Consider the following 23454-nt stretch of genomic DNA (forward strand, 5'->3'; position numbering starts at 1 on the left):
TTCTTTGAGTCTAAATGCATCCTTTCTTTTTTTTTTTTTTTCAGAGAGGTTTTTACTAAAGGGCGTAGAGACAGAGAGATAGAAAGCGAGAAATCACCCCCCAGCGAGGATGGCCACGCCACAATCCCTTCTCCTCCGTTCTCCTCTAGGGATCTTGGGCATGCACACACACGTGCCCGGAGTGAGTTTAAGCCACCAGGTCCGGGACATGAACCGCGGTCGACCACGTGGGATTCCAGCAACATAGCCATTATGCTAACTGCTGGTCCCTAATTGTATCCTTTCTAATATGAGCATAATAAGACCTACCTTTTAGTACTGTAGAAAGAGTATGACATATACATGTAATATGACATATGAAACCGCTATAGCCCATCAACAAATGAACAGATAAACAACTTACAATATACCTTTTTGGAAGGAATGTTACTCAGCAATAAAAAAACTGTTGTACAAATAACATAGATTAACCTCAAAATAATTATGCCAGACAAAATGGGGTGCCTCCTGTAGTAGTCCATTGCTATAAAATTCTATAAAATAATCTGTAGTGAGTGACTGCTTGAGGATGAAAGGCTGGAGGCAGGTGGACAGGATAGATTACAAAAGGGCACAGGAAGCATCTACAGTGATGGAGATATTAACAACCTTGATTGCAGTCATGGCTTCCTAGGAGATACATAAGTACAAGTATAAGGATACTCCAAAAAGTGGACTTAGGGACCAGCAGTGGTGAAATGGCTATGTCGCTGGACTCCCATGTAGTCAACCACGGTTCGCATCCCGGACCTGGTAGCTTAAACTCATTCTGGGCGTGTGTGCGTGGACTGTTTTTGATTAAACTATTTTTTTTTTTTTTGGAGAGGTTTTTTACTATAGGGCGTGTGTGCTTGCCAGACAGACAGAGCGAGACATAGAGACAGAAAGCGAGAAATCACCCCCCAGGGAGGATGGTCATGCTGCAATCCCTTCTCCTCTATTCTCCTCTCGGGATCTTGGGTACGCACGCACACGCGCCCGGCGTGAGTTTTAAGCCACCGGGTCCAGGACGTGAACCACGGTCAACTACATGGGAGTCCAGCGACATAGCATTACGCTAACTGCTGGTTCCCTGATTAAACTATTTTTGACACTAGGGATATTTTTATGTAGCTTTAAAATATTAGAAATTATTTAAGGATTTGCTTTTGTGACTCAAAAAAGGAGGGTGCTGCTCTGCAATGGCAGAGGCTGCACTGGAGGCTGGATTTGATTTCCAGCCTGACCTAAACAGATTGACATTGTGGTGTATATCTGCAGTCCTAGCTAGGTGGGAGGCTGAGGCAGGATGGAGACCCTGTCAAAAATGTTCACTTGTCTTCCTCTCATATTGAGAAGAAAAAAAAAGATTGTAGGAGCCAGTCAATGGTGTGGTGGTTAAGGCAGATGAATTCCTCATGGTCAACTGTGTAGTTTGAGTCTCAGATCCTGCACCTTAAAAGGCACTCCAGGGATAGGGCTGTGTGTGTGTGTGTGTGTGTGTGTGTGTGTGTGTGTGAATGCCCAAAGTCCTGAAAGGAAAATGGAAGAGAAAGGATTGAGGTATGGCTATCTCCCCCTGGGGTGGGGATAATTTCTTTCTCTATCTCTCTCCAGTGAGAGCATGTACCCTATAGAAAGAAAAAAAAAAGAGAAAAGAAAAATATGTGTAATTTCTCCTTGCAGACAACCTGACTCCATTCTTAAGCCCTGCCTTCTCCTTTTACTTCAATTCCAGAACCTCTTATCTTTCCCTCATTCTCAGTCTCACCCTATTCAATTTTTGAACTTCAGTTTACTCTCATTTCTTGTCAATACTCTATGCATGCCTGATGTACACAAATTTTAAGAAAAGTTCAAAGAGGTTTAGATGACCACACAGTGTAAACTATAGGGCAAATTTTGTGTGCAGTCTTGCCTTTAAACAAAAAACTTTTTAAAATTTCACTATCTTTATATAGGACATGACTTGTTGCCATGATCCCCGTGACTTCTCAATCTCTTGTTTGGTTGATTTTATTCATTTAGGTTTCCTTGCTTTGTCTCCCAAAGGCAATGGGGTTGTAAATGCTGTAGGATAGAGGAAGAAGAGCCAGGCACTGCTGTAGTAGATGGAAAGGGTGGCATTCTGGATAGGACAAAAAGCTGAGAAGTAGTGTGTCAACATGGAATTTTTAAGGTCCTTTTTGATCAAGAGGAGTATCAGTCTGGGTCAGGAAACCATTCATTCAGGAGAGTCAGTGCAGAGACAGTCAGAAATGGGTATTTGGACCAGAGGTTCAAAAACCTTAAGCAGCAGGTTTAAAAATTTAGCTTTAACTTATTAAAATGGGAAACATTGAATTTTTACAAATAACACATGGAAGCAGCAAAATGAAAAGATCTTAAAATTTCTTTAAAATATAGATTGTATGGTTTTTATTTTCTATTAATATGTGTTGTCAAGTTTAGAAAACACAAGAAACAATACAGAAAATAAGAAGTACAACACCCAGGGTCAGCAAATGGTGTATTATACCTTCCAATCTTTCAGTTTCTGCCATAGAAAGCAGATATTCAGTATATATTAAGCGAGGATATACAATGCCTGTCTTTCCCTGTTTGTCCACTTTGTCTCATCAAATGTCATGGTCTTGGGCCAGCAGGTGGTGCAGTGGTTAAGGCACTGGACTCCCACTTACTGACCATGGTTCAAGTCTGAACCTGGCAGTTTGCTTTTTATCTCTCATCCCCTTCTGGTAAGAGTACATGCTCTACAGCAAATAAGTTATAATAATAATAAATTAAATTAAATAAATAATTTAAAAACACACACACACACACAAACAAATGTCAGGGTCTCACTGTTTTTTATGTCTGAGTAGTAGTATATAGAGTACATGTGCCACATTTTTAAAAATTCACTTGTCTGTTCTTGGACTTTTGGGTTGATTCCATGTGTTAGCAATTGTGAATAATGCTACAATAAATGAGGATGTACAAGTGTTTTTCTGACTGAGGGTTTTCCTCCTGCCTTCTGGGTAAATACCTAAGAATAGACTTACAGGGTAGTATGGTAGTTCAATTTGTAGGAACTTCCATATTTTTCTTATATATATATTTCTATATACTGACCTACTGCCTATCTTTGCTAATCAAGTTTTATTCAAACTCAGCCAAACCTATTATTTATTTTTTATGGGTGTTTTTGAGCTGCAATGGTAGAGTTTAGTATTTGTGACAAAGACTGTACAACTAAAAATATGTAATATTACAATTCTTTACAGAAAATATTTGCTAATATCTAGATCAAAATAAAAACCAATGCAAAATAACTTTTTGTCTTCTTTGCTTGATATATTCCCAGTGCCTGGGATGTGGTAGATGCTCAGTAAATGCTTGTGAAGTGAATGAATGGGATCAGTTAGTTCTATTGAAGTCCATTTATGTCAGGGTCATCAAATGGCATTGTGGTTAAGGTGTTAGACTCCCACATGGCTGACTGCGGTTCAAGTCCCAGATTCACAGGTTTAAAAATCAAGCTGGACACATGGGCATGTGTGTGTGCACAAAATCCCAGGAGAGTAGAAGAGAAGGGATTGCAGCATGGCCATCTTGGGGCGGGGGTGGGGCAGGGTGATTTCTCTTGCGTCTCTCACTCTCTCTCTCTCTGTTTCTCTGGTGAGTGTACTTGTTCTATGACCAAAACATGAAAAACAAACTAATGTATATTTATGTCATTGTCACATTTACTTGGATTTTTGGAATTGGAATAGCTCTACATTGAAAAAAAAATTAGAGTTAGGAAACAACATTGGGAGTGGGAGAATACATTTGCAAAATATGCATTAGATAAGGGATTGATAAGGGAACTCAACCAGCTTACCCACAAAAATATAATCAATCCAATTAAAATATGAGCAAATGAGCTGAAAAGACAATTCTCTAAAAAAGGCACAGGAATAGTAAAAAGAAAAAATTATATGAAAATATGCCCAACATCTCTTATCATAAGGAAAATGCAAATCAAAACCACATGATACCACTTATCTCTTGTCAGAATGGCTAAGATCAAAAAAATCAAAGAATGATAAGTGCTAAGGAGGCTGTGGTAAAAAGGGAACACTTCTACATTGCTAGTGGGAATATAAATTAGTACAGCCACTGTGAAGAACAATATGGAAGTTCACATATACTATACACACACACACACACACACACTGAAAGATTTTATTTTTTCAAAAGTTTTGCCACAGGGTACGTGTGCTCCCTGAAGATAGAAATAGTGAGAGGGAGACCAGAAGTTAGAGTAATGGCTATTGTGCTTGAACCCCATGTAGTCAACTGTGGATTGCGTCCTGGACCCAGTGGCTTAAAAGTCATGCTGGACACGTGTGCATGCATGCCCAAGATCCCGAGAGGAGAACAGAGGAGAAGGGATTGCAGCATGGCTATCCCCTCCCCCCCAGGGGGTGACTTCTCAGTTTCTGTCTCTCTGTCTCTCTCTGTCTGGTGAGCACACATGCCCTATAGCAAAAAACAAAACAAAACAAAACAAAACAAAACTTCTCCAAAAAAAGAAATAGTGAGAGGGCAAGTGAGAAATCATTCACTAAGGGGGGATGGTCACTCCACAGTTCCTTGTCCTCTTGGGAATTTGGACAAACATTCATTTCTTTCTTTTTTTTTTTTACTTTTAATATTTTGAAACATTTGATCACTATACATTGTTTGACTTATGAAGAGAATTTGCCCAACATGAAATACACCTCAGACCAGTCTAGTTGAGAGTACTATATACATTATTATCAGCAGATAATAAACCATTTCTGTCCTACAAATGTCTTACCTCTCTATTTGTTCTCCCTGATTTCCTTTCCTATACTCCTCTCTCTCCCACCCTCTTTCCACACTGTCTCCAGTGTGCATAACTATTTTCTCTGATCTTATGTTCTCCAATCTTTCAATCTCTACCATAGAGTGTGGACAGTTGGTATATATATATATACTGACTGATAATAAACCATTTCTGTCCTACAAATGTCTTACCTCTCTATTTGTTCTCCCTGATTTCCTTTCCTATACTCCTCTCTCTCCCACCCTCTTTCCACACTGTCTCCAGTGTGCATAACTATTTTCTCTGATCTTATGTTCTCCAATCTTTCAATCTCTACCATAGAGTGTGGACAGTTGGTATATATATATATACTGACTGGTATGTGTGTATATATATGTATGTGTGTGTGTGTGTGTGTGTGTGTATTTATATTTGACCAGAGAGGGACAGAGTGAGAGAGAGAGAGAAAGAGAGAGACAGAAGCTGACAGGTCTGGGACTCGAACGAACCATGATCGGCCATGTGGGAGTACAGCACCCCTAACCATCACACCACCTGCCAGGCCCCCATTGATATATATGAAGTGGGGATGTACAATATCTCTCTTTCATAATCTGGTTTACTTCACTCAGCAATACATCTTCCATATTTGACCACTTTCTACCAAATGCCAGAATCTCATTATTTATGACTGAATAGTAGTACGTAGAGTATATGTGCCACACTTTTTCAATCCATTCATCTTTTGTGGACATTTAGTTGGTCCCATGTCTTAGCAATCATGAATAATGCCCCAATAAACATTTCTGACTGAGCATTCTCTTGTTCTTTGGATAGATACCCAGGAGAGGGATTGCTGGATCATATGGTAGTTCTATTTTTAGGTCTTTGAGGAACCTCCATATTGTTTTTCACAGTGGCTGGACCAATTTAGATTCCCACCAACAGTGCAGGAGAGTTCCCTTTTCACCATATCCCTGCCAACACTTAGCACTCTTTGTATTTTTAATCTTCGCCATTTGGACAGGGTTAGGTGGCTTCTCATTGTGGTTTTAATCTGCATCTCTCTTACAGTGAGGGATATTGTGGATTTTCTCATGTGCTTTTTGGCTGCCTGTATCTCTTCCTTGGAGAGTTTTTTGTTCAGCTCATTTTCTATCTTTTAACTGAGTTAATCACTTTTTGGGGGAGTAAGCTGCTTGTGTTAGTTATCAGTCCCTTATCTGAGGCATAATTTACAAAAATATTCTCCTATTATGAGGGTTGTTGATTCACACTAATTACTGTGTCCTTTGCTGTGCTGAAACGTCTTAATCTGATGTAATCCCATTTGCCTATTTTGGGAATTATAGCCCAGGCTTTGGGAGTCTTATTTAAGAAGTCTTTGCCTATTCCAATGTCTCCCAGAGTTTCCGCAGTGTTTTCCAGTAGTAGTTTTATAGTTTGAGGTCTTAGGTTCAGATCTTTGATCCATTTTGAGTTGATTTTTGTTAATGGTGAAAGATCAAGATCAAGGGACCATCAGTTGGTGTAATGGCTATGTTACTGGACTCCCACGTAGTCTACTGTGGTTTGAATCCCAGACCCGGTGGCTTAAACTCACGCCAGGTGTGTGTGCATGCATGCCCAAGATCCTCAGAGGAGAATGGAGGAGAAGGGATTGTGGCGTGGCCATCCCCCTTGGGGGTGATTTCTCGCTTTTTGTCTGTCTCTCTCTGGCAAGTGCACACACCCTATAGCAAAAACCTCTTCAAAAAAAAAATAAAAATAAAAAAAAAGAGAGAGAGAAAGAAAGATGGGGATTGAGTTTCATCTTTCTGCAGGTAGATACCAAGATTTTCCAGCACCATTTGCTAAAGAGGTTTTTCTTTTCTCATTGGATTAACTGGTATCCTTTGTCAAAAAATCAGTTGGCTGTATGTTTTGGGGTTTATTTCTGGTGGACACACACTCAACGTCTAATGTGTTTTTCAAACTACCAGCTCTGAGACTCAAACGGTACAGTTAGCCATGTGGGATCTTACCACCTTAACCTCCACACTATCTGCTGGCTCCTAAAATTAATCGATAAAAAATATTATATGTAGATAGAAAAATTTTGAAGACTATAGACTAACAGTAGTAATTGCCTTCAGAGAATTAAACAAATTTTACAGTCTACATAAAATTTTTTATAGTAAATCTAAATTTTTAAATCTATGTTTTGGTGTTGCTCAACATTCGAATTTTTTTAAAACTTTATTTATTTGTTTTAACTTGACCAGAGAGGGACAGAGAAAGAGGGAGGGAGAGAGGGAGGGGGAGAGAGGGAGAAAGAGAGAGAGAGAAAGAGAGAGAATGAGAAGGCAAGCTGGCAGATCTGGGACTTAAACCATGGTCAGCCATGTGGGAGTCCAGCATCCTTAACCACCATGCCACCTGCCAGCCCCCCACATTCCAATATATTCTTAATTAACTATTCACCAATTATTGGGTGAAATCAAATTTTCATTGTTCAATATATTTAACTGTAATTAATATCTTTGAACAAAACTTTTTGATTACAATGTTAAGTTATCTGTTTTGAATAATCCCTAGAAATTAAAGTATTGGAGTAGAAGAATTAAACTCTTCAAGGCTCTATGTATACACTGCCACATTGTTCTGTCAAAGGATGTAAAAATTTACACATCCATCAATTAATACAAGTGTAGTATGCTCATTGCTCCCATAAACTATACCCACACAGATAATCTTTATCATGATTTGAAAACTTATGGGGCTGGACAGTGGAATAGTGGTAAAATATGACACACTGCAAGGCTGACCACATGGGAAAGATTCAGGTTTGTATCCAGAATCCCTTGAAATATACCAGACACACACATGGCCATGAATGGACCTGCTGACAATGTAGGTAGAATTTGCTGTGCAGACTGTGTTGAAGGAACTGTCTCTTCCATGGAAATAAATAAATTATAAAATAATAAAAATTAAAATAACATGTACAACTTTAATAAGTACTATCTTTTGTTTTATTTTGCATTTCTTTTGTGCATTCAATGAAGCTCAGCATTATTTTTCTTGTTTACTAGCCACTTCTACCTCTTCTTTTCTAAATTATGTAGTCTCATTCTTTTTTATTACATGGTTCTTTCTTTCTTCCTTTCTTTCTAAGAGGTATCAGAAATAGTCCCATATAAAAATTCTGTTCTAGTTTTCCATTGTTTGTTCATTTTTGGCATTACGGACTTCATTACTGTTTTTAATTTTTTTTTTTTTTTTGGTATAGGGTGTGTGTACTTGTGGGAACAGAGACAACAAGAGCTAGTGGGGATGGCTACACCACAATCCCTTCTCCTCCATTCTCCTCTTGAGATTTTGGGCATGCACACAGACATGCCCAGTGTGAGTTCTAAGCCGCCAGGTCTGGGACTCTAACCACCGTCAACTACATGGGAGTCCAGTGATGTAACCATTATTATCATATGCTGGGACCATTCTTTTTTATTCATTCTTTAAAAAAGAATGGCTTCACTCTTTTTAAAACTCTTGCCCTAACTATGATTTGCATTTATCCCAATTTTTTTAAGATAGGATTTTTGAAAGGAAATTTATAGAGGTTTGCAGTTTGAAGGTATATTTCTACAGACAGGTTCTTTGTGATAGCTGAGCTCTCCTTAGCTTATGGCTGGCCATTGTCTCTGGCGGAACTTTGATAATATTCTTTTCCCCTACAATATCAAGCGTTCTCCACATTATTTCAGCTCAAGGTTGTCGAAACCAGCAGCCAGATCGAGGTCGAAAGGCCAGGACTCTTTACCCTGCGTTCTTTGCAGAAGCAGGTGCACTTCTTTCTGAAGCGGAGCTGCCTCTTTGACATGGTTTTCAATAGATTTACTTCTGTCATAATTATATGTTTGCTTTTCTGGGAGCTCAACAAAGCTTGATATCAGAGGAGGAGAAATCATTATTTGCACCACTTCTATCTACTTCTGTTGTAAAATCTTATTTAAAAAAAAAAGTGTAAGTCCTCCCTAATTCTCATCTTTTGCTACCTTTAATATGTATGTATGTATGTATGTATATGTATGTGTGTGTATGAATATGTGTGTGTGTGTGTGTGTATAAACAAATGGTTTGCCCTAACAAATCAAATGTTTTCTGGAATGCTTGAGTCTCGTTATATCCACTGAAAAAGTCCCAGATCAGCTAATTTATGGTGACATTGTGGGTCCCAGACTGCTGGCATGTTCAGAGCATCCATGCTATACTAGAAATGATACAGAACAGGAGACAATTTGGTAATTGAGGTGGACAGGAAAATAGGCAAGAGCACTGTTCAGGGCTACAATTTTGAAACTTTTTTAAAAAATTAAATAACAGACTCTTTCTAATGCAATTTCATGTATTCCTCATCGCATCTGTGATAAAACACTAACATGAGCTAATCTGTTTAGTTAAAAGTGATAGCCTGTAGCATTTAACCTGACTCTATTTCCCCTTGATCTACCCTGGAAGTTACTTGCAGCTTGGGGGAACCCAGCCTCAAGTACCTGCAGCTCTAAAGGCAACTGCCCTAAGGCTTTATCTAGGTAGGGAGGTATGACTGTCCCACAGGCAGTGTGGATGTACAGAGGTTCAGGGTAGTGTATGAGTGCCCCTAAGAGCATCTCTCAGCAAGGCATGGAAGTAGGTGGGAAAACTTGATCATTCCCTCATCCCTTATCCTCAGCCTAATGAACAATGGGGAAGGATGTTTCAGACAGACAGAACAGCATGCATACACCATTTGGAGTCTCGTGCCCTACTCTGTGCTCTCATGTGGCAAATTAGATTTTCAAGAGGCTGGAGAAAGCTTAAGGGAGATCAAAAAAGTCAGATAAGAAGAAGAAGAGAAAATGAGGAAAGAGGGAACTCAATGGTAGCTGTTCTCCAGCCATGAACCATGAACCTCCTACAAATAGAATAGGGTGGAGGGTTGCTTAAAAAAAATAAGTGCAGCTCTCTAGGCCCCAAGACAGACCTGCTGAATCAGAATCTCTGGAGAGAATTGCCCAAAGGGATTCTATTGCACTCCTAAGTTTAAAAAAATACTGGCAGGGCCAGACAATGTAACAGTGATAAAACGTGACATTCTGTGAGGACTGCCCACCTGGGAAGGTTCTGGATTGGTGCCTGGAGACCTCCCTGAATACACGAGGAACATGCATACCCATAATGTGGTGCTAGCTGAAAGTGGGTTGAATCATGGCATCAGGACCCTGTTGGGGTGCTGCCTCTCCATCTCTCTCTCTCTCTCTGTGTCTGTCTGGCTCAAGGAAGAAATAAACAAACTTAAAATACCACATACTGTGGCTGCTGCTTACTTCCCAATGAAGCTGGACATTTGAAATATTGGGTTGTCAGAAAAGTCAAGATGTATTTTTTCTTTTCTTTTCTTTTCTTTTTCTTTTTTCTTTTTTTGAGAGGCTTTTGCTATAGGGCATGTGCATTCGCCAGAGAGACAGAGAGACAGAAAGCAAGAAATTACATCCCAGGGGGGATGGTCACTCCACAATCCCTTCTCCTCCTTTCTCCTCTCAGGATCTTGGGCACGTACGCACATGCGCCCGGCTTGAGTTTAAGCCATCGGGTCCAGGACTCGAACCGCGGTCGACTACATGGGAGTCCAGCGACTTAGCCATTATGCCAGCTGCTGGTCCTAGGATGTATTTCTTCTATACAAAAATATATCGTAACTTTTCTGACCATCAAATAGAATGTTCTGTTAATTTTCATGTTAGATTTGAAAGAGGGTTGTCTTAATACTGGAGATGAGTTCCATGGTTTCCATTTGTAGTGGGGATAAAGGTTTTGTTTCTGAAGGAAACTTTTTAAAAATAGTATATTCACATTTTAAAAGAAATATTTATTTTATCTCATTTATTATTATTATTATTCCATTTGACCAGAGAGAGACAGAAAGGGAGAGTGAGAAAGCAAGCTGGCAGGTCCGGGACTCAAACCATGGTTGACCTTGTGGGAGTCCAGCACCCTCACCACTACTCCACCTGCTGGCCCCTATGAAGGAAACTTCTTTCCTGCAGTCAAGTTAGTGCCATTTTTCTCTTTCATTCCATACCACTCCATAGTACTTTGTGCAAATATCCCTCACTCTCGAGCTTTACTATCTTCTCCATCTCTCTCCAAGATCCTTGCCAATAGATTGTCATCACCCTTGTTTCTGCCATTGCATCTTGTGCTCTTTAGTTTTTTTACCCTGACCTTGTTCTTAGCTGTGCCTCATTGAGTGTAATGAAGTTCCTTTCTCTGCCTCCTTTTTCATCCTGACATTGACCTGTTACCTCTACTCTAAACTTGCCTCCCCTGAACTCTCTCCAGGATGTAGTGAGAATGTCTTTTTGAGTCCACTATAGTTTTGGCAAAGGAGACACTTTTAGTTTTAGATGTCTTTCTTCTGGGTACTTTATCATTTAAATAAGCTGCTGAGAAATGCCATCAAAATTAATCATGTTAATGCATTATTGAATAGAGAAAAATAACTTTAGCACAATGGAAGTTCTTTCTGTGCCACCAGCAAATATCATAACTGAGGCACTGGTTAAAATGGCTGTCACAAACAGCAACAGGATATGACCTATGGACCATGAGAGGATAGAATTTCTTCTCCCATAAATTAAAGAAATCTGTTATCAACTAAAAAAGAAATAACCAGACAAAACCCACAAATGTCCTTTATTTCTTCATTGTAATAGTGATTTTTCATTCCTGACATGGAGCAGCATGAACTCAAATATGTAATTCATGAAAATTAGGGTGGTTTTTAAAACAATTCTATTCAGCCCCACTGGTTAAAATGAGTTCATATTTGTCAAATTGTTTTTATGCTTAAATGAAAAGGTAATGGTAAACAACCATTGGAATCACTAGATGCACTAGCCTTTTGCTAAGTTTTGTGACAAGTCTCTGGCAAGTAAGAGTCCCTTGAGTAATCAGTGTGGGTATGAAAATGAGCACATTATTTCACCATTAACAGGCATTGCTAAGATGAAAGAGAAGTCATGTGTTTTTTTGTTTTCCTTCTTGAAAATATTAACTGTGTAAGAAACAGTGTAAGCAGGGTGTTCTAAATACAAAACTCCAAAAGGAGTTTTGGAACTCAACACATCAAACATATGCAAGTTTATAAAAAGTGCTACATGGTTGACTCCTAGCTCAAATAAAATGCTATTGTACCTGTGTGCTTCATTTGGGGGGAACTGAGTTTTGCAGATGTAAATACTAAATAAATAAACACATAAAAAGATTTCTTAGTCAAGGATGAAAACATGGTAGATTGGAGGCACTGACAGAGAACAGAAAGCGAGAAATCACCCCTCAGGGGGGATGGTCACACCACAATCCCTTCTCCTCCATTCTCCTCTCGGGATCTTGGGCACGCACGCACACGCGCCCGGCGTGAGTTTAAGCCACTGGGTCCGGGACTTGAACCGCGGTTGACTACATGTGAGTCCAGCTCCATTACACTAACTTCTGGTTCCACAGGAATTTGAATTTTTGAAGCTCTAAAACAAAATATAATGGTTCCCTAACCATTACTCTCTTCTCTCTTCCTGGAGGCAACCACTTTAGACTTTTAGTACTTTTGTATGGCATTTATACATCGCCAGAACACTTCAGCATTGTCTATATAAATTACCATGTCAGGGACCTTCTAATCTGCATCTCCATTTGGCTCATGTTTCACATACAATTTTAAACAAGTATTTATTTGACTATTATTATTATGTTTAAATTTTATCTTTTTGTTTCGTGAGATGGGGAGAATGAGAGAAAAAGAGAGTGCTTTCCCAGTCAGCCAGGATTATAGGCAGGTGTGCACACCTGGCATGTATAGGCCTACCTGGGAACTAAATCCTGATCCTGCATGGCTTCCAGCATTGCAGAGCAGTGGGCTTCTCCTGCACCACCAAGGCTGGGCTATCAAACAACGAATTCACTACAGGAAGAAAAATAATACTTATTAAGCTCCCACTACATACAAAGTCTTTACATATGACATTTCACTGACCACTTCCTAACACCCTATGAAGCAGGTACTTCTTCAGTCTGAGGTTTATAAGGATAGAGGTGGGATTTGCATCCAGTCCAGTTTGGCTAAAAACCCAGTGCTTGTCTCAGTGAAGTGCAGTGAAACACTTTTTGGTTGAGTACAGATTCCCAGACCTCAAATAGCTTCCTACTGGGGATGGGAGTTGAAGGAGGAAGAAAAGGTATGAAATAAGGAGAAATCTTAGCAGGAAGTCAGCAAGGATGATGCAGTCACATGAGTTTATCCAGGCCCAGTGCTGAGCACTAGAGATGCCATATGAATGGTCATTTTTCTTTCCTCCTCCTGCCTCTTCTCCTCCATCTCCTTGCTACAGAGAAGGCAGAATGGGAGAATGTGAGTAGATATTGACAAATTGCTGATGCAAGATTTGGGCCCAAGAGCTGAGGAACAGATGGTGTTTAAAGTGAAACAGGAAAACTCCTATGACACTATCTAGCCTGAACATCACCAGTAGCTAGTGAACCGAAAGCTCCAAATCTACCTCAGTGTGAATCACAAAGCTTCTCTCTACACTACTTCCAAAATCCCATCCTAAAAGAACACTCACCAATCAATAACTGTCCAAAGGGCTCTCTTTTCTCACTAAAAAACACATACTGCTTTCAAACTCTTTGTAGTCCTCTTTGGAAGCGAAGTGGTCCTAGCCTACTCCCTTAGCAGAGTCAGGTCTGAATAAATAAGTTTTGATTAATTCAGCAGGTGGTCTTTCTCCTTTTCGCAACACATTCGAAGCTCTTATTGAGTTTAAACATTCACTCTGTAAATATTAACAAGTGTTACAGCTTCATTGGTTAGATGGCAGACTTAGTAGGGGTAATAATGAGATGGAAATTAAAATCTACTCATGTCAAAAGGAGGGTGTGGAGCAGAGTGATTAGATTCTGGATTTGGAGGATCCAGTCTCAAACTGGGTAAGTAACATGACCTTGGGGACATGTAAATGCCACGTGGAACTGTCTTGTGCTCTAGTTCTTTCTCTGAAAAGAGATGCCACTAGATGAAAAGAATTCATGAGTCCAGGAACCAGCAGTTAGCGTAATGGCTATGTCGCTGGACTCTCATGTAGTTGACCGCGGTTCACGTCCCAGACCCGGTGGCTTAAAACTCACACCGGGCGCGTGTGCGTGCGTGCCCAAGATTCCCAGAGGAGAATGGAGAAGGGACTGCGGCATGACAATCCCCCCTGGGGGGGTGATTTCTCGCTTTCTGTCTCTATGTCTCTCTCTGTCTGGCGAGCGCACGCGCCCTATAGCAAAAAAAAATCTCTCCAAAAAAAAAAAATCATGAGTCCATACTGACGCACATGAATAGAAATATAAATTTTAAAATAAGGGGGCTGGGACCAGCAGATAGCATAATGGTTACGCCACTGGACTCCCACATGGCTGACTGCTGTTCTAGTCCTGGACTGGTGGCTTCAAACTCATGCTGGGTGTGTACGCATGCATGCCCAAAATCCTGAGAGGAGAAAGGAGGAAAAGGAATTGTGGCGTGGCCATCCCCCCAGGGTGGTGGTGGTGGTGGTGATTTCTCACTTTCTGTCTCTCTATCTCTTTCTATCTCTCCAGCGAGCGCATACACCCTATAGCAAAATAAACAAACAAAACCCCAAAACCTCTCTTAAAAAAATGTGAGGGGCTGGAATCAGAATGTAGAGGTTAGGGGAAGTGGATTCTACATGGTTGACTGTAGTTTGAATCCTGGTCCTCGTGGTCTGAAAAATGCTCTGATCCAGGGTATATGTGTGAGTGCCCCAAATCCCAACAAGATGGAGAAATGGAAGAGAAAGAATTAAGACATGACCATACCCATGCCCCACTGGGTTCTTTTCCCTTCTTCCTCTCTTTCCAGCAAGTCATGTGTCCTCTACCAATGGGGGAAAAAAAAAATGGGAAGAAAGTGAAGCTCTTCTCAGAGATGCAAGCAAACTAGTAAAGGTAGAACGATGAAGTTAGATAATTATCACGTAATGACTGATTCAAGTGATAATCAACAGATGCTAAATCTAATGGGTGATATTTTGACTGGAAATGGCAATAGATCAATATGTATATGTTCATAATCTCTCTTAAGGATGGAAAATGGGACCTGTAAATCATTGGTAAATTTGAATAAAGGCTATTTGGGCATTTGTGGGTAAAATTATTGTAACTTTTCTGTAAATTTGAAACTTTTTAAAACAAAGTTTAAAATAGAGGGGAGTACAGGAAGAAAGAAACTAGTAGTAACAGTTGCCAACTTTTGGCTATATTGTACTTTTTTCTCATGATCACATACTCAAGAATGAGTAAGGATAAAGAAAATTCTAAGATAGTGATTAATTGGGGGCCAAGGAAAGGTGCAAATTTGAAATTCACCTACAATCCTGACCAGATCCGTGACCTTGAGCAAGTTAACCTCTCTGTGCTTCAGTTTCCTCTTCCATAAAACGGGGTGTACATTTGCGCTAACTGAGTTTGCATTTACTGCCCCTGGCACATATTCAGCGTGCTCTCCGGGGTCCTTCTTACTACACTTACAAAGCTTAAGATCACGCGAACTCCAAATACATGTGTGCTCTTACCATCTTATGATTACTGGCCCTAAAACCTTTCAGTAACTTTGGGTTGGTTTTCAGGTTACAGAAAATCTCACTTAAGGGATAGGGAGCCCCACACCTCCCCCAACCTTGGACTGAAGGATCTCTACCACTCTATTCCTTCAGGTCTAAGTTCAAATCCGACTCCCTAGATAGGCCTCTGTAACCCCAGAACTAGACCAGAGGTCTTGGTTGGATTGTGTCAGCTCCGCGGGTCTGTCCTTGGAGCACTTCTGCACTGAAGATTATTTGCTGGTCCTTCTGCCTTCTTGGATAGGTTAAAGGCCCTAAGACCGTAGGGCTCGAGATCTATTTTTGCTCCTAATGGCAACCCGTGAATAACACAGTGAGAAAGTTAATAGGTCTCCTGATTGCAAAAAGTGAACTTGGAGTCGAGGTGGAGGACCGGCTTGAAAGTCCAACCACTGCTTGCGTCCCTCGGGCACGCGAGCTGCCCCAGGCGGAGGGGCAGGGCCGGACCCTCCTCGTCCACCTTCCCATTGCCTCTCCTTCCCTGCCCCGCCTCCTCCTACTTTGCCCCGCCTCCTTCCCCCTCTGCCTCGCCTCCTCCCCTTCCCGCCTCCTCGCCTCCCCTAGCCTCCTCGCCTCCTTTTTTTTTTCCGCCTCCACTTCTTCTGCCCCGCCTCCTCTTCCTGCCCTGCCCCGCCTCCTCCTCTTTATGCCCCGCCCTCTCCTCGCAGGCGCTCACTCTGACTCCCCCGCGCCAGGCTTCCTGTTAAAGATGGCGTCCCCCGTGGCAGCGCAGGCCGGGAAACTTCTGCGAGACCTAGCTCTCCGGCCGCAGTTCCTGGCCGCCAGGTCCCAGGTGAGCGCGGCCCTGTGACAGAGCCGCGGGGAAGGCGCTGGCAGCGGTGCCCGCCTACCCGGACTCTCCTCTCCTGCTCCTGTACCCCTGCTGCCCTGCCCGCGGGTTTCCCCTCAGGACACGGCGGGGTGCTGCGCCTTGGGCGCAGGAGGAACCGTCGCGCTCTCCGCCCGGGTGTGGGGCCGAAGGCCGAAGCGGGGTGCACCCTGGGTGCCCCAGCGTGAGAGCCAGCTCTCAGGAGTCGCAGACGCCGGCACCCCCAGCTCCTGGTGGCGGCGCCCGGCACCGTAGAAGGCACTGGATGCAAGTTTAAGAAAAGTTCCTCAGACTCGGTTTTGGAGCCCTGAGGTTTTATCACGAACTCTGCTATAGAAACGTCTCTACCTTGAGTGCACTTGTTAGGCCACGTGATAACCATGCCACCCACCCCAGCCCAATGAGTTGTTAGTACCTCACGTCCAGGAGTGAACCTTCTGTGGGCTGCCTGCTTCCCTTGACTTCTGGGGCGCCCGAGTCAGTGAAATGCAGGAGTCAAGGGGAAAAAAATGGGAACACCTGTTCCTTTCAGAGAGTAATCAGTCCGTTACTAAAACTTAAAACGGGCAGACCATTTGGCCACTGTTTCCTCGTTTGTTAAAAATAAAACTGAAGAGGCCAGTGGTGACACCTGAAAAGCTCATCAAACTTGGCCTTCAGTAGATTTTACCATCTGCAGGTGACAGACTTCACCGAAGTTAGCCTCTGGGGAAGTCTTCAGTTGGTGTTGAAGCCTGGGGAAACCAGTCATTTGACTTAGTGGCTTTACACCCCATTTGAAGAAAGCACACATGGGGCTCAGCCACAGCAGAGCTACGACCTGGTCCATTTTCTCCATCTTTAGTTGATGAGAGCCAGAGGACAAATCATGCCATTTTAACCAGGATATGCACAGTATAGGTTTAAAAAACATTTTTTTAAGTAGCTACTAAAATTTTTTGAGTTAACTATGCTTTCGTTAATTATGACATCTGTGAGGTTTTAAAAATTCTCTCATTTCCTGACTTCCCATTTCTCTGTTATTGTTAATGTAAATTTAAAAGGTGCTAATACTTATTACTGTAATATCCTTAATAGGCACTTGTCATTATGGTAGGATAGCAAGAGGAATGGTGGTTTTGTCTAATTAAAAATCACTAATAACTGTTGTTATAGAGTAAGGAGAACACCTCCAGGTGATCAAGTCCTATTCATTATTTAAGTGTTATAAAAAAACAAGAACTGTGTTGCGAGCTATGAGTGTAGACTTGAGATGATGAGAAACATGGAGCTCAGGGCAATGAAAGTTCAAGAAAAGGAAGTAATTGTACTGAGAATTCTAAAATGCAGGTTATTTAGCTGAAGTGTATTAAGGCTTCCTGCCTAAACAAGAAATGAGAGACTGAACATGACACTTGAGAGGATCTGTTTCGGAATAGAGAGATACCCTTGGTTTGACAAAGACTGGGTAAGATGATCTGTTACCTCACTTTGATTTATATACTTGCGGATGATTTATTATGCTATACACATAAAACTTAGAAGATAAGATTTTTTCTTTTTAAATTAGGAATTAAACACAGTGTCTAAGAATCAAGTGAGCATTAGCAAACACCTAAACCAATCAACTCATTTCAGGGGTAGGAAAATTGAGTCTAGAGAAGCTGAATAACTTATTGAAGGTTATATAGAAAATGTAAAGGTTTACCTTTTAGTTTCCATTACAACAGTCTAGTGAATGTAGGTTTCCTTGTGAAAATACATTTTGTCAGCATGTAAATTAGTCTGCTCACCAATAATAACCACATAACAGGGACCAGCAGTTAGCATAATGGCTATGTCGCTGGACTCCCATGTAGTCGACAGGGGTTCGCGTCCCAGACCCGGTGGCTTAAACTCATGCCGGGCATGCGTGCATGTGTGCCCAAGATCCCGAGAGGAGAATGGAGGAGAAGGGATTGTGGCGTGGCCACCCCCCCTGGGGGGTGATATCTCACTTTCTGTCTCTCTGTCTCTCTATGTCTGGTGAGCGCACATGCCCTGTAGCAAAAACCTCTTCAAAAAAATAAATAAATAAAAAATAACTACTTAATATCCAAGTTACTAGCACTCCTGATATACTGATTTTTTTCTTTATAGACATCTTAGAAAGCAATAAAAATAGTGGAATATTTCTTATGAAGTGTAAGGAACTCTTATTTTAAAGTTTTGGGTACTTCTTAGCCTCTACTCCATGTTCAATTTGATACTGTCCTTCACGTCCTAGCTCTTTGCCATAGCAGACACTATACTCAGACATGGCCCATTTTCCCCACCAAATTTAAGAATACCCCCCAAGTGTCTCAGTAATCTGTTGCCACTCTTAGCATAGACCTATTTTGTACCAGGAGTTGTGAAAACACTTGGGAAACAGAGATAAAATACCCAGTTTCTGCTTTAAGAATTAACATTAATGGGTCTTAAAAAGATACCCATAAAATGACACTTTACCTACTCCTTTCATATGGTTAAATTTAACATTTAACACATATCAGGAAGTCTTTTTCTTTTTTTCCTGAGTTTTTTTTATTTGTTTTTGTTTTTAAAGATTAATTTTACTAATTATTATTTTTTAAAACTTGACCAGAGAGAGAGAGTAAATGTGAGAAAGCAAGCCACTTGGTCCAGGACTCCAACAATATTCGGTTGGCCATGTTGGAATCTAGCAGCTTAACCACCATGCCATCTGCTCGCCTCTGGTTTTTTTTTTTTTTTTTTTTGCCTCTGTTATTAGCTTCACTGTTTTGACTTCTGAGTGATGCTGTATTCTTATAGCCATTTTAAAAATTTTTACATACTTTTTTTTTTTTTTGAGAGGTTTTTGCTTTAGGTTGTATATGCTTGCCAGAGAGACAGAAACAGAAAGCTAGAAATCACCCTACAGTGGGTATGGCCACACCTCAATCCCTTCTCTTCCATTCTCCTCTTGGGATTTTGGACATGCACACATGCTGTTGTGAATTTTAAGCCATCGGGTCTGGGTCTTGAACCATGGTGGCCCATGTGGGAGTCCAGTGCCTTAGCCACTATGCTACCTGCTGGCCCCTTTAAATACTTTTTTAGAATTGAGCCCATACCATCTAGTAGCACTGTTCCAGGCCCATGGTTTTGGAGGCAGTGAATGAGGAAGATAGAGCCTGTGGCCATGTGATACTTTAATGAGGGTGGGGAAGGGTAAGGCTGTACACATGTATCAGTATTGAAGATGATTTCAGCTAGTCACAAATGCTCTGAAGAAACTCAAACAGGGTCATGGGATGAGAAAGAGTAACTTAGCAGAAGGGTGGGTGTAGACTGGATGATCTAGGAAAAACTATTTGACAAGGTGTTATTTTGTTTTATTTTAATTTTTCTATTGAAATATAACACCCCTGTGGAAAAATACATATTACAAGTGAATAGTCACATGAATTTGCATAATAGCACATGTCCCAGTAACCAGATCCAGATCAAGAATTTAATAGAAACCCAGAGACCCTATCTTCCTCCCTGTTGCTACCTCCACTTATTAAAGGCTAACCCATCCCTGATTTATGAAAAAACTTTATGCTGATTTTGTTCCTTTCTGTACTTGTGTAAATGGAACCATACAATATGCATACAAATACCCAACATTGCTCAACATTATGTTTCTGAGATTCTAAAGGTGGCTTTTTTTTCTTGTGTGTATTTTTTGTCCTGGGAATGTGCACTCACCAGGGCGACAGAGATAGTGAGAAAGAAAGCGAGAAATCACTCCCTGTAAAGGATGGCCTTGCCACAATCCCTTCTCTATTCTCCTCTCAGGGTTTCAGGCAGGTGCATGCATGTGCCCAGTGTAATTTTCAAGTCACAGGGTCTAGCACCTTAATCACCACATCGAGAGGTGGCTCTTTGACATTTGACCTGAGATCTGAGAAATGAAGAGTAGACAGGTAAGACTTGGGAAGAGCAGACAGCAAAGGCCAAGGCCCTGAGGGGGGAATGAGCTTGGTAGGTCATGGCAGTTTAAAGAGTGAGAGAGTGGAAATAGATGAGGTCTGGGAGATAGAAGCCTGATCACATGGGGACTTGTAAAGTCTAGTAAAGAATTTTTAAGGACTTAGTGGCTTGTTCAACATTATATAGCTTGTTAAAAAATATAGCTGATTCTGAATCTCAGTCCTAACTGCTGAAATCCAGGCATTTAATTACTATACTGGGGCAACAGATGGCATAGCAGTTAAGTTGCTGGATTCTCACATGGCTGACTGTGGTTCAGTTCATGGACCTGGTGGCTTGAAACTCATACCGTGTTCGCCCGAGATCCCCAGAGGAGAATGGAGGAGAAGGGGTTGTGGCATGGACATTTCCCCTGGGAGGTGATTTCTCACTTTACTTGTCACTGTCACTGTCTCTATCTCTTCTCTCTCCAGTTAGCGCATGTGCCCTAAGGCAAAAACCTAAAAAAAAAAAAGACTATACAAAATTCTATTTTTTTTTTTTTTGCTATAGGGCGTGTGCGCTCGCCAGATAGAGAGAGACAGAGAGACAGAAAGCAAGAAATCACCCCCTGGGGGGATGACCATGCCGCAATCCCGTCTCCTCCATTCTCTTCTTGGGATCTTGGGCACGCACGCACACACTCCAGGCGTGAGTTTAAGACACTGGGTCCGGGATTCAAACCACGGTTGACTGTGTGAGAGTCCAGCGACATAGCCATTACGCTAACTGCTGGTCCCCAAAATTCCTATTATAAATCTTGGCTAGGCTGGCTTTAAAGCTTTCAGGGGAGTGTTCAATGAACTTAGCACTTCGGTGAAAGTCTAACCATTGTTTATTTACAAGTCTTTTCCAAGACCCAACTTATGCAAAACAAGGGCCACATTGGTATGTTTAAATAGCCAGATGAACAGGGTGTTGTGATATTTGGTGGTGTTATAGTACAACGAAGTTCTACCCTGAAGGGTACAAGGATGAGCCCATTCTGTCAGTTCAGTCTTATAAAAAATCTTGACTGAGGGCACAGCTTTTGAAATGGTTACTAGTAATCCTAAACATAGTATGGTTGCCTTTTAAGAAATGTCTCCTATTAGGGAAGGGTGAAATTCATGGTGATTTTCTGTTTTAAGAGAAGCACAGGCATTGTGGGACATACTGTTAGAGTCACTGTTGTGTGGTTCTCCACAAAGACCAGAGCTTCTGTCCAGGAATTTAGAGAGGAATGTACATTGTCAAAGGAAACTGCTTAAACCCTTACCCCTGCTGTTGTATACTGCAAAAAGAATGATTCCAACTTAATTTTCTGTTCTTTCTAGAAGTGGGTGGAGAAAGATGGATGTGTGGCTTTTAGAAGGAAGGACTAAAGGTTATGTACACGTTCTTATCAGCTAAATAGGCTATGGAGGTTATGTTGGAAGTTGTGACTTACCTATATCTGTCTTTTTTTTTGCCCAGGAGACTAAGTATCTGGCTTTTTTCTTTTCTTTCTTTCCTTTTTTTAAAAATGAAGTACAGCTGCAATTTCTACTGTTGAAAAAGGGACTCTGTCTCTAATAATTTAGATGCTAAACTCTTGACCTTCTATGTGGGGAAGACCTTTAAATGATAGCTCATGTCCCAAATTGGTTTTGTTTACTGTAAATGAAACACTCCTTTCACAGGCAAGTGATTGAGTGCCCAGGCCCAGAGTAGTGAGAACTTTGCTGCCATTGTAATGCTGGCCGAGTTCTGCAGGCACAAAGCCCAGAAAGTCACTGAAATATGTTATATTTAGGGGAAGAAAAGAAATGACATAAGTCACCTGAGATCATTTGTCCTTCAACTCTCTTTAGTACTCCATATTGTATACTGCAAAAAGAATGATTCCAACTTAATTTTCTGTTCTTTCTAGAAGTGGGTGGAGAAAGATGGATGTGTGGCTTTTAGAAGGAAGGACTAAAGGTTATGTACACGTTCTTATCAGCTAAATAGGCTATGGAGGTTATGTTGGAAGTTGTGACTTACCTATATCTGTCTTTTTTTTTGCCCAGGAGACTAAGTATCTGGCTTTTTTCTTTTCTTTCTTTCCTTTTTTTTAAAATGAAGTACAGCTGCAATTTCTACTGTTGAAAAAGGGACTCTGTCTCTAATAATTTAGATGCTAAACTCTTGACCTTCTATGTGGGGAAGACCTTTAAATGATAGCTCATGTCCCAAATTGGTTTTGTTTACTGTAAATGAAACACTCCTTTCACAGGCAAGTGATTGAGTGCCCAGGCCCAGAGTAGTGAGAACTTTGCTGCCATTGTAATGCTGGCCGAGTTCTGCAGGCACAAAGCCCAGAAAGTCACTGAAATATGTTATATTTAGGGGAAGAAAAGAAATGACATAAGTCACCTGAGATCATTTGTCCTTCAACTCTCTTTAGTACTCCATATGGAATTATCATTTGATGCATTATTTTCTGTTTCCTGATGGAAAAGTTTTGCCTATAGACCTTGAGAGGTTTGTAGATGTTTGAACAAATGATATAATCAATATACTAATGAAATTTGAAAATTAGTTTTCAGAGTTTGTCTGGTAGAAGGGATGGTGACAGAAAAGGCATTCCAGGTGGAGTAGTAGATTGCATGTAAAAGCAGAGATGAGAGAATGTGGGGAGATTAGGTAAGTCATTGGGAACTGTGTGGCATGGAAAAGAAGAGGCAGGCAACAGGTTAAGAGATGGTGGCAATCTTTTAGGCAAGTGAGGAAAAAGGAGCGGGGCTGCAGAAAGCTCAGAACTCTGCAGGACATTTAACTCCATAACTGAAAATCAAGCAAGTATCATTTATTTAGCAAGTATTTTCTGAGCGCTTAATGTATACAAAATGTTATTTATTGTAAGAACCTCAGAGGTAGAAAACACACTGATTTACTTCTTCCTGATAGACTCAGTGCTTAAAAGAATGATGAGCATATAGATAAGTAGGACTGAATCAATGCAGGGGAAGATACACAGTTCCTACCCTCCAAGGGCTCACAGTCTGAGAGCAAAGTTGGTGTGTAAATACAAACCAATAGTTGCGGGACCAGCAGTTAGTGTAATGGCTATGTCGCTGGACTCCCACATAGTCGATTGCAGTTCG

At 41.1% G+C, this 23454-nt stretch overlaps 1 protein-coding gene across 1 annotated transcript in view; it reads left to right on the plus strand.

Annotated features, from left to right (window-relative positions):
• The first annotated feature begins 16181 nt into the window (after positions 1 to 16181).
• Positions 16182 to 23454, plus strand: part of SUCLG2 (succinate-CoA ligase GDP-forming subunit beta) — a 303376-nt gene continuing 296103 nt past the window's right edge. The window contains exon 1 of the mRNA XM_006160361.3: positions 16182 to 16333. Coding sequence (XP_006160423.3) covers positions 16187 to 16333 — 147 coding nt within the window. The 5' untranslated portion in view covers positions 16182 to 16186. The remainder of the gene's footprint in view (positions 16334 to 23454) is intronic.

The sequence above is a fragment of the Tupaia chinensis genome, unplaced genomic scaffold (assembly GCF_000334495.1).
Source record: "Tupaia chinensis unplaced genomic scaffold, TupChi_1.0 Scaffold000682_1, whole genome shotgun sequence".
NCBI lineage: Eukaryota > Metazoa > Chordata > Mammalia > Scandentia > Tupaiidae > Tupaia > Tupaia belangeri.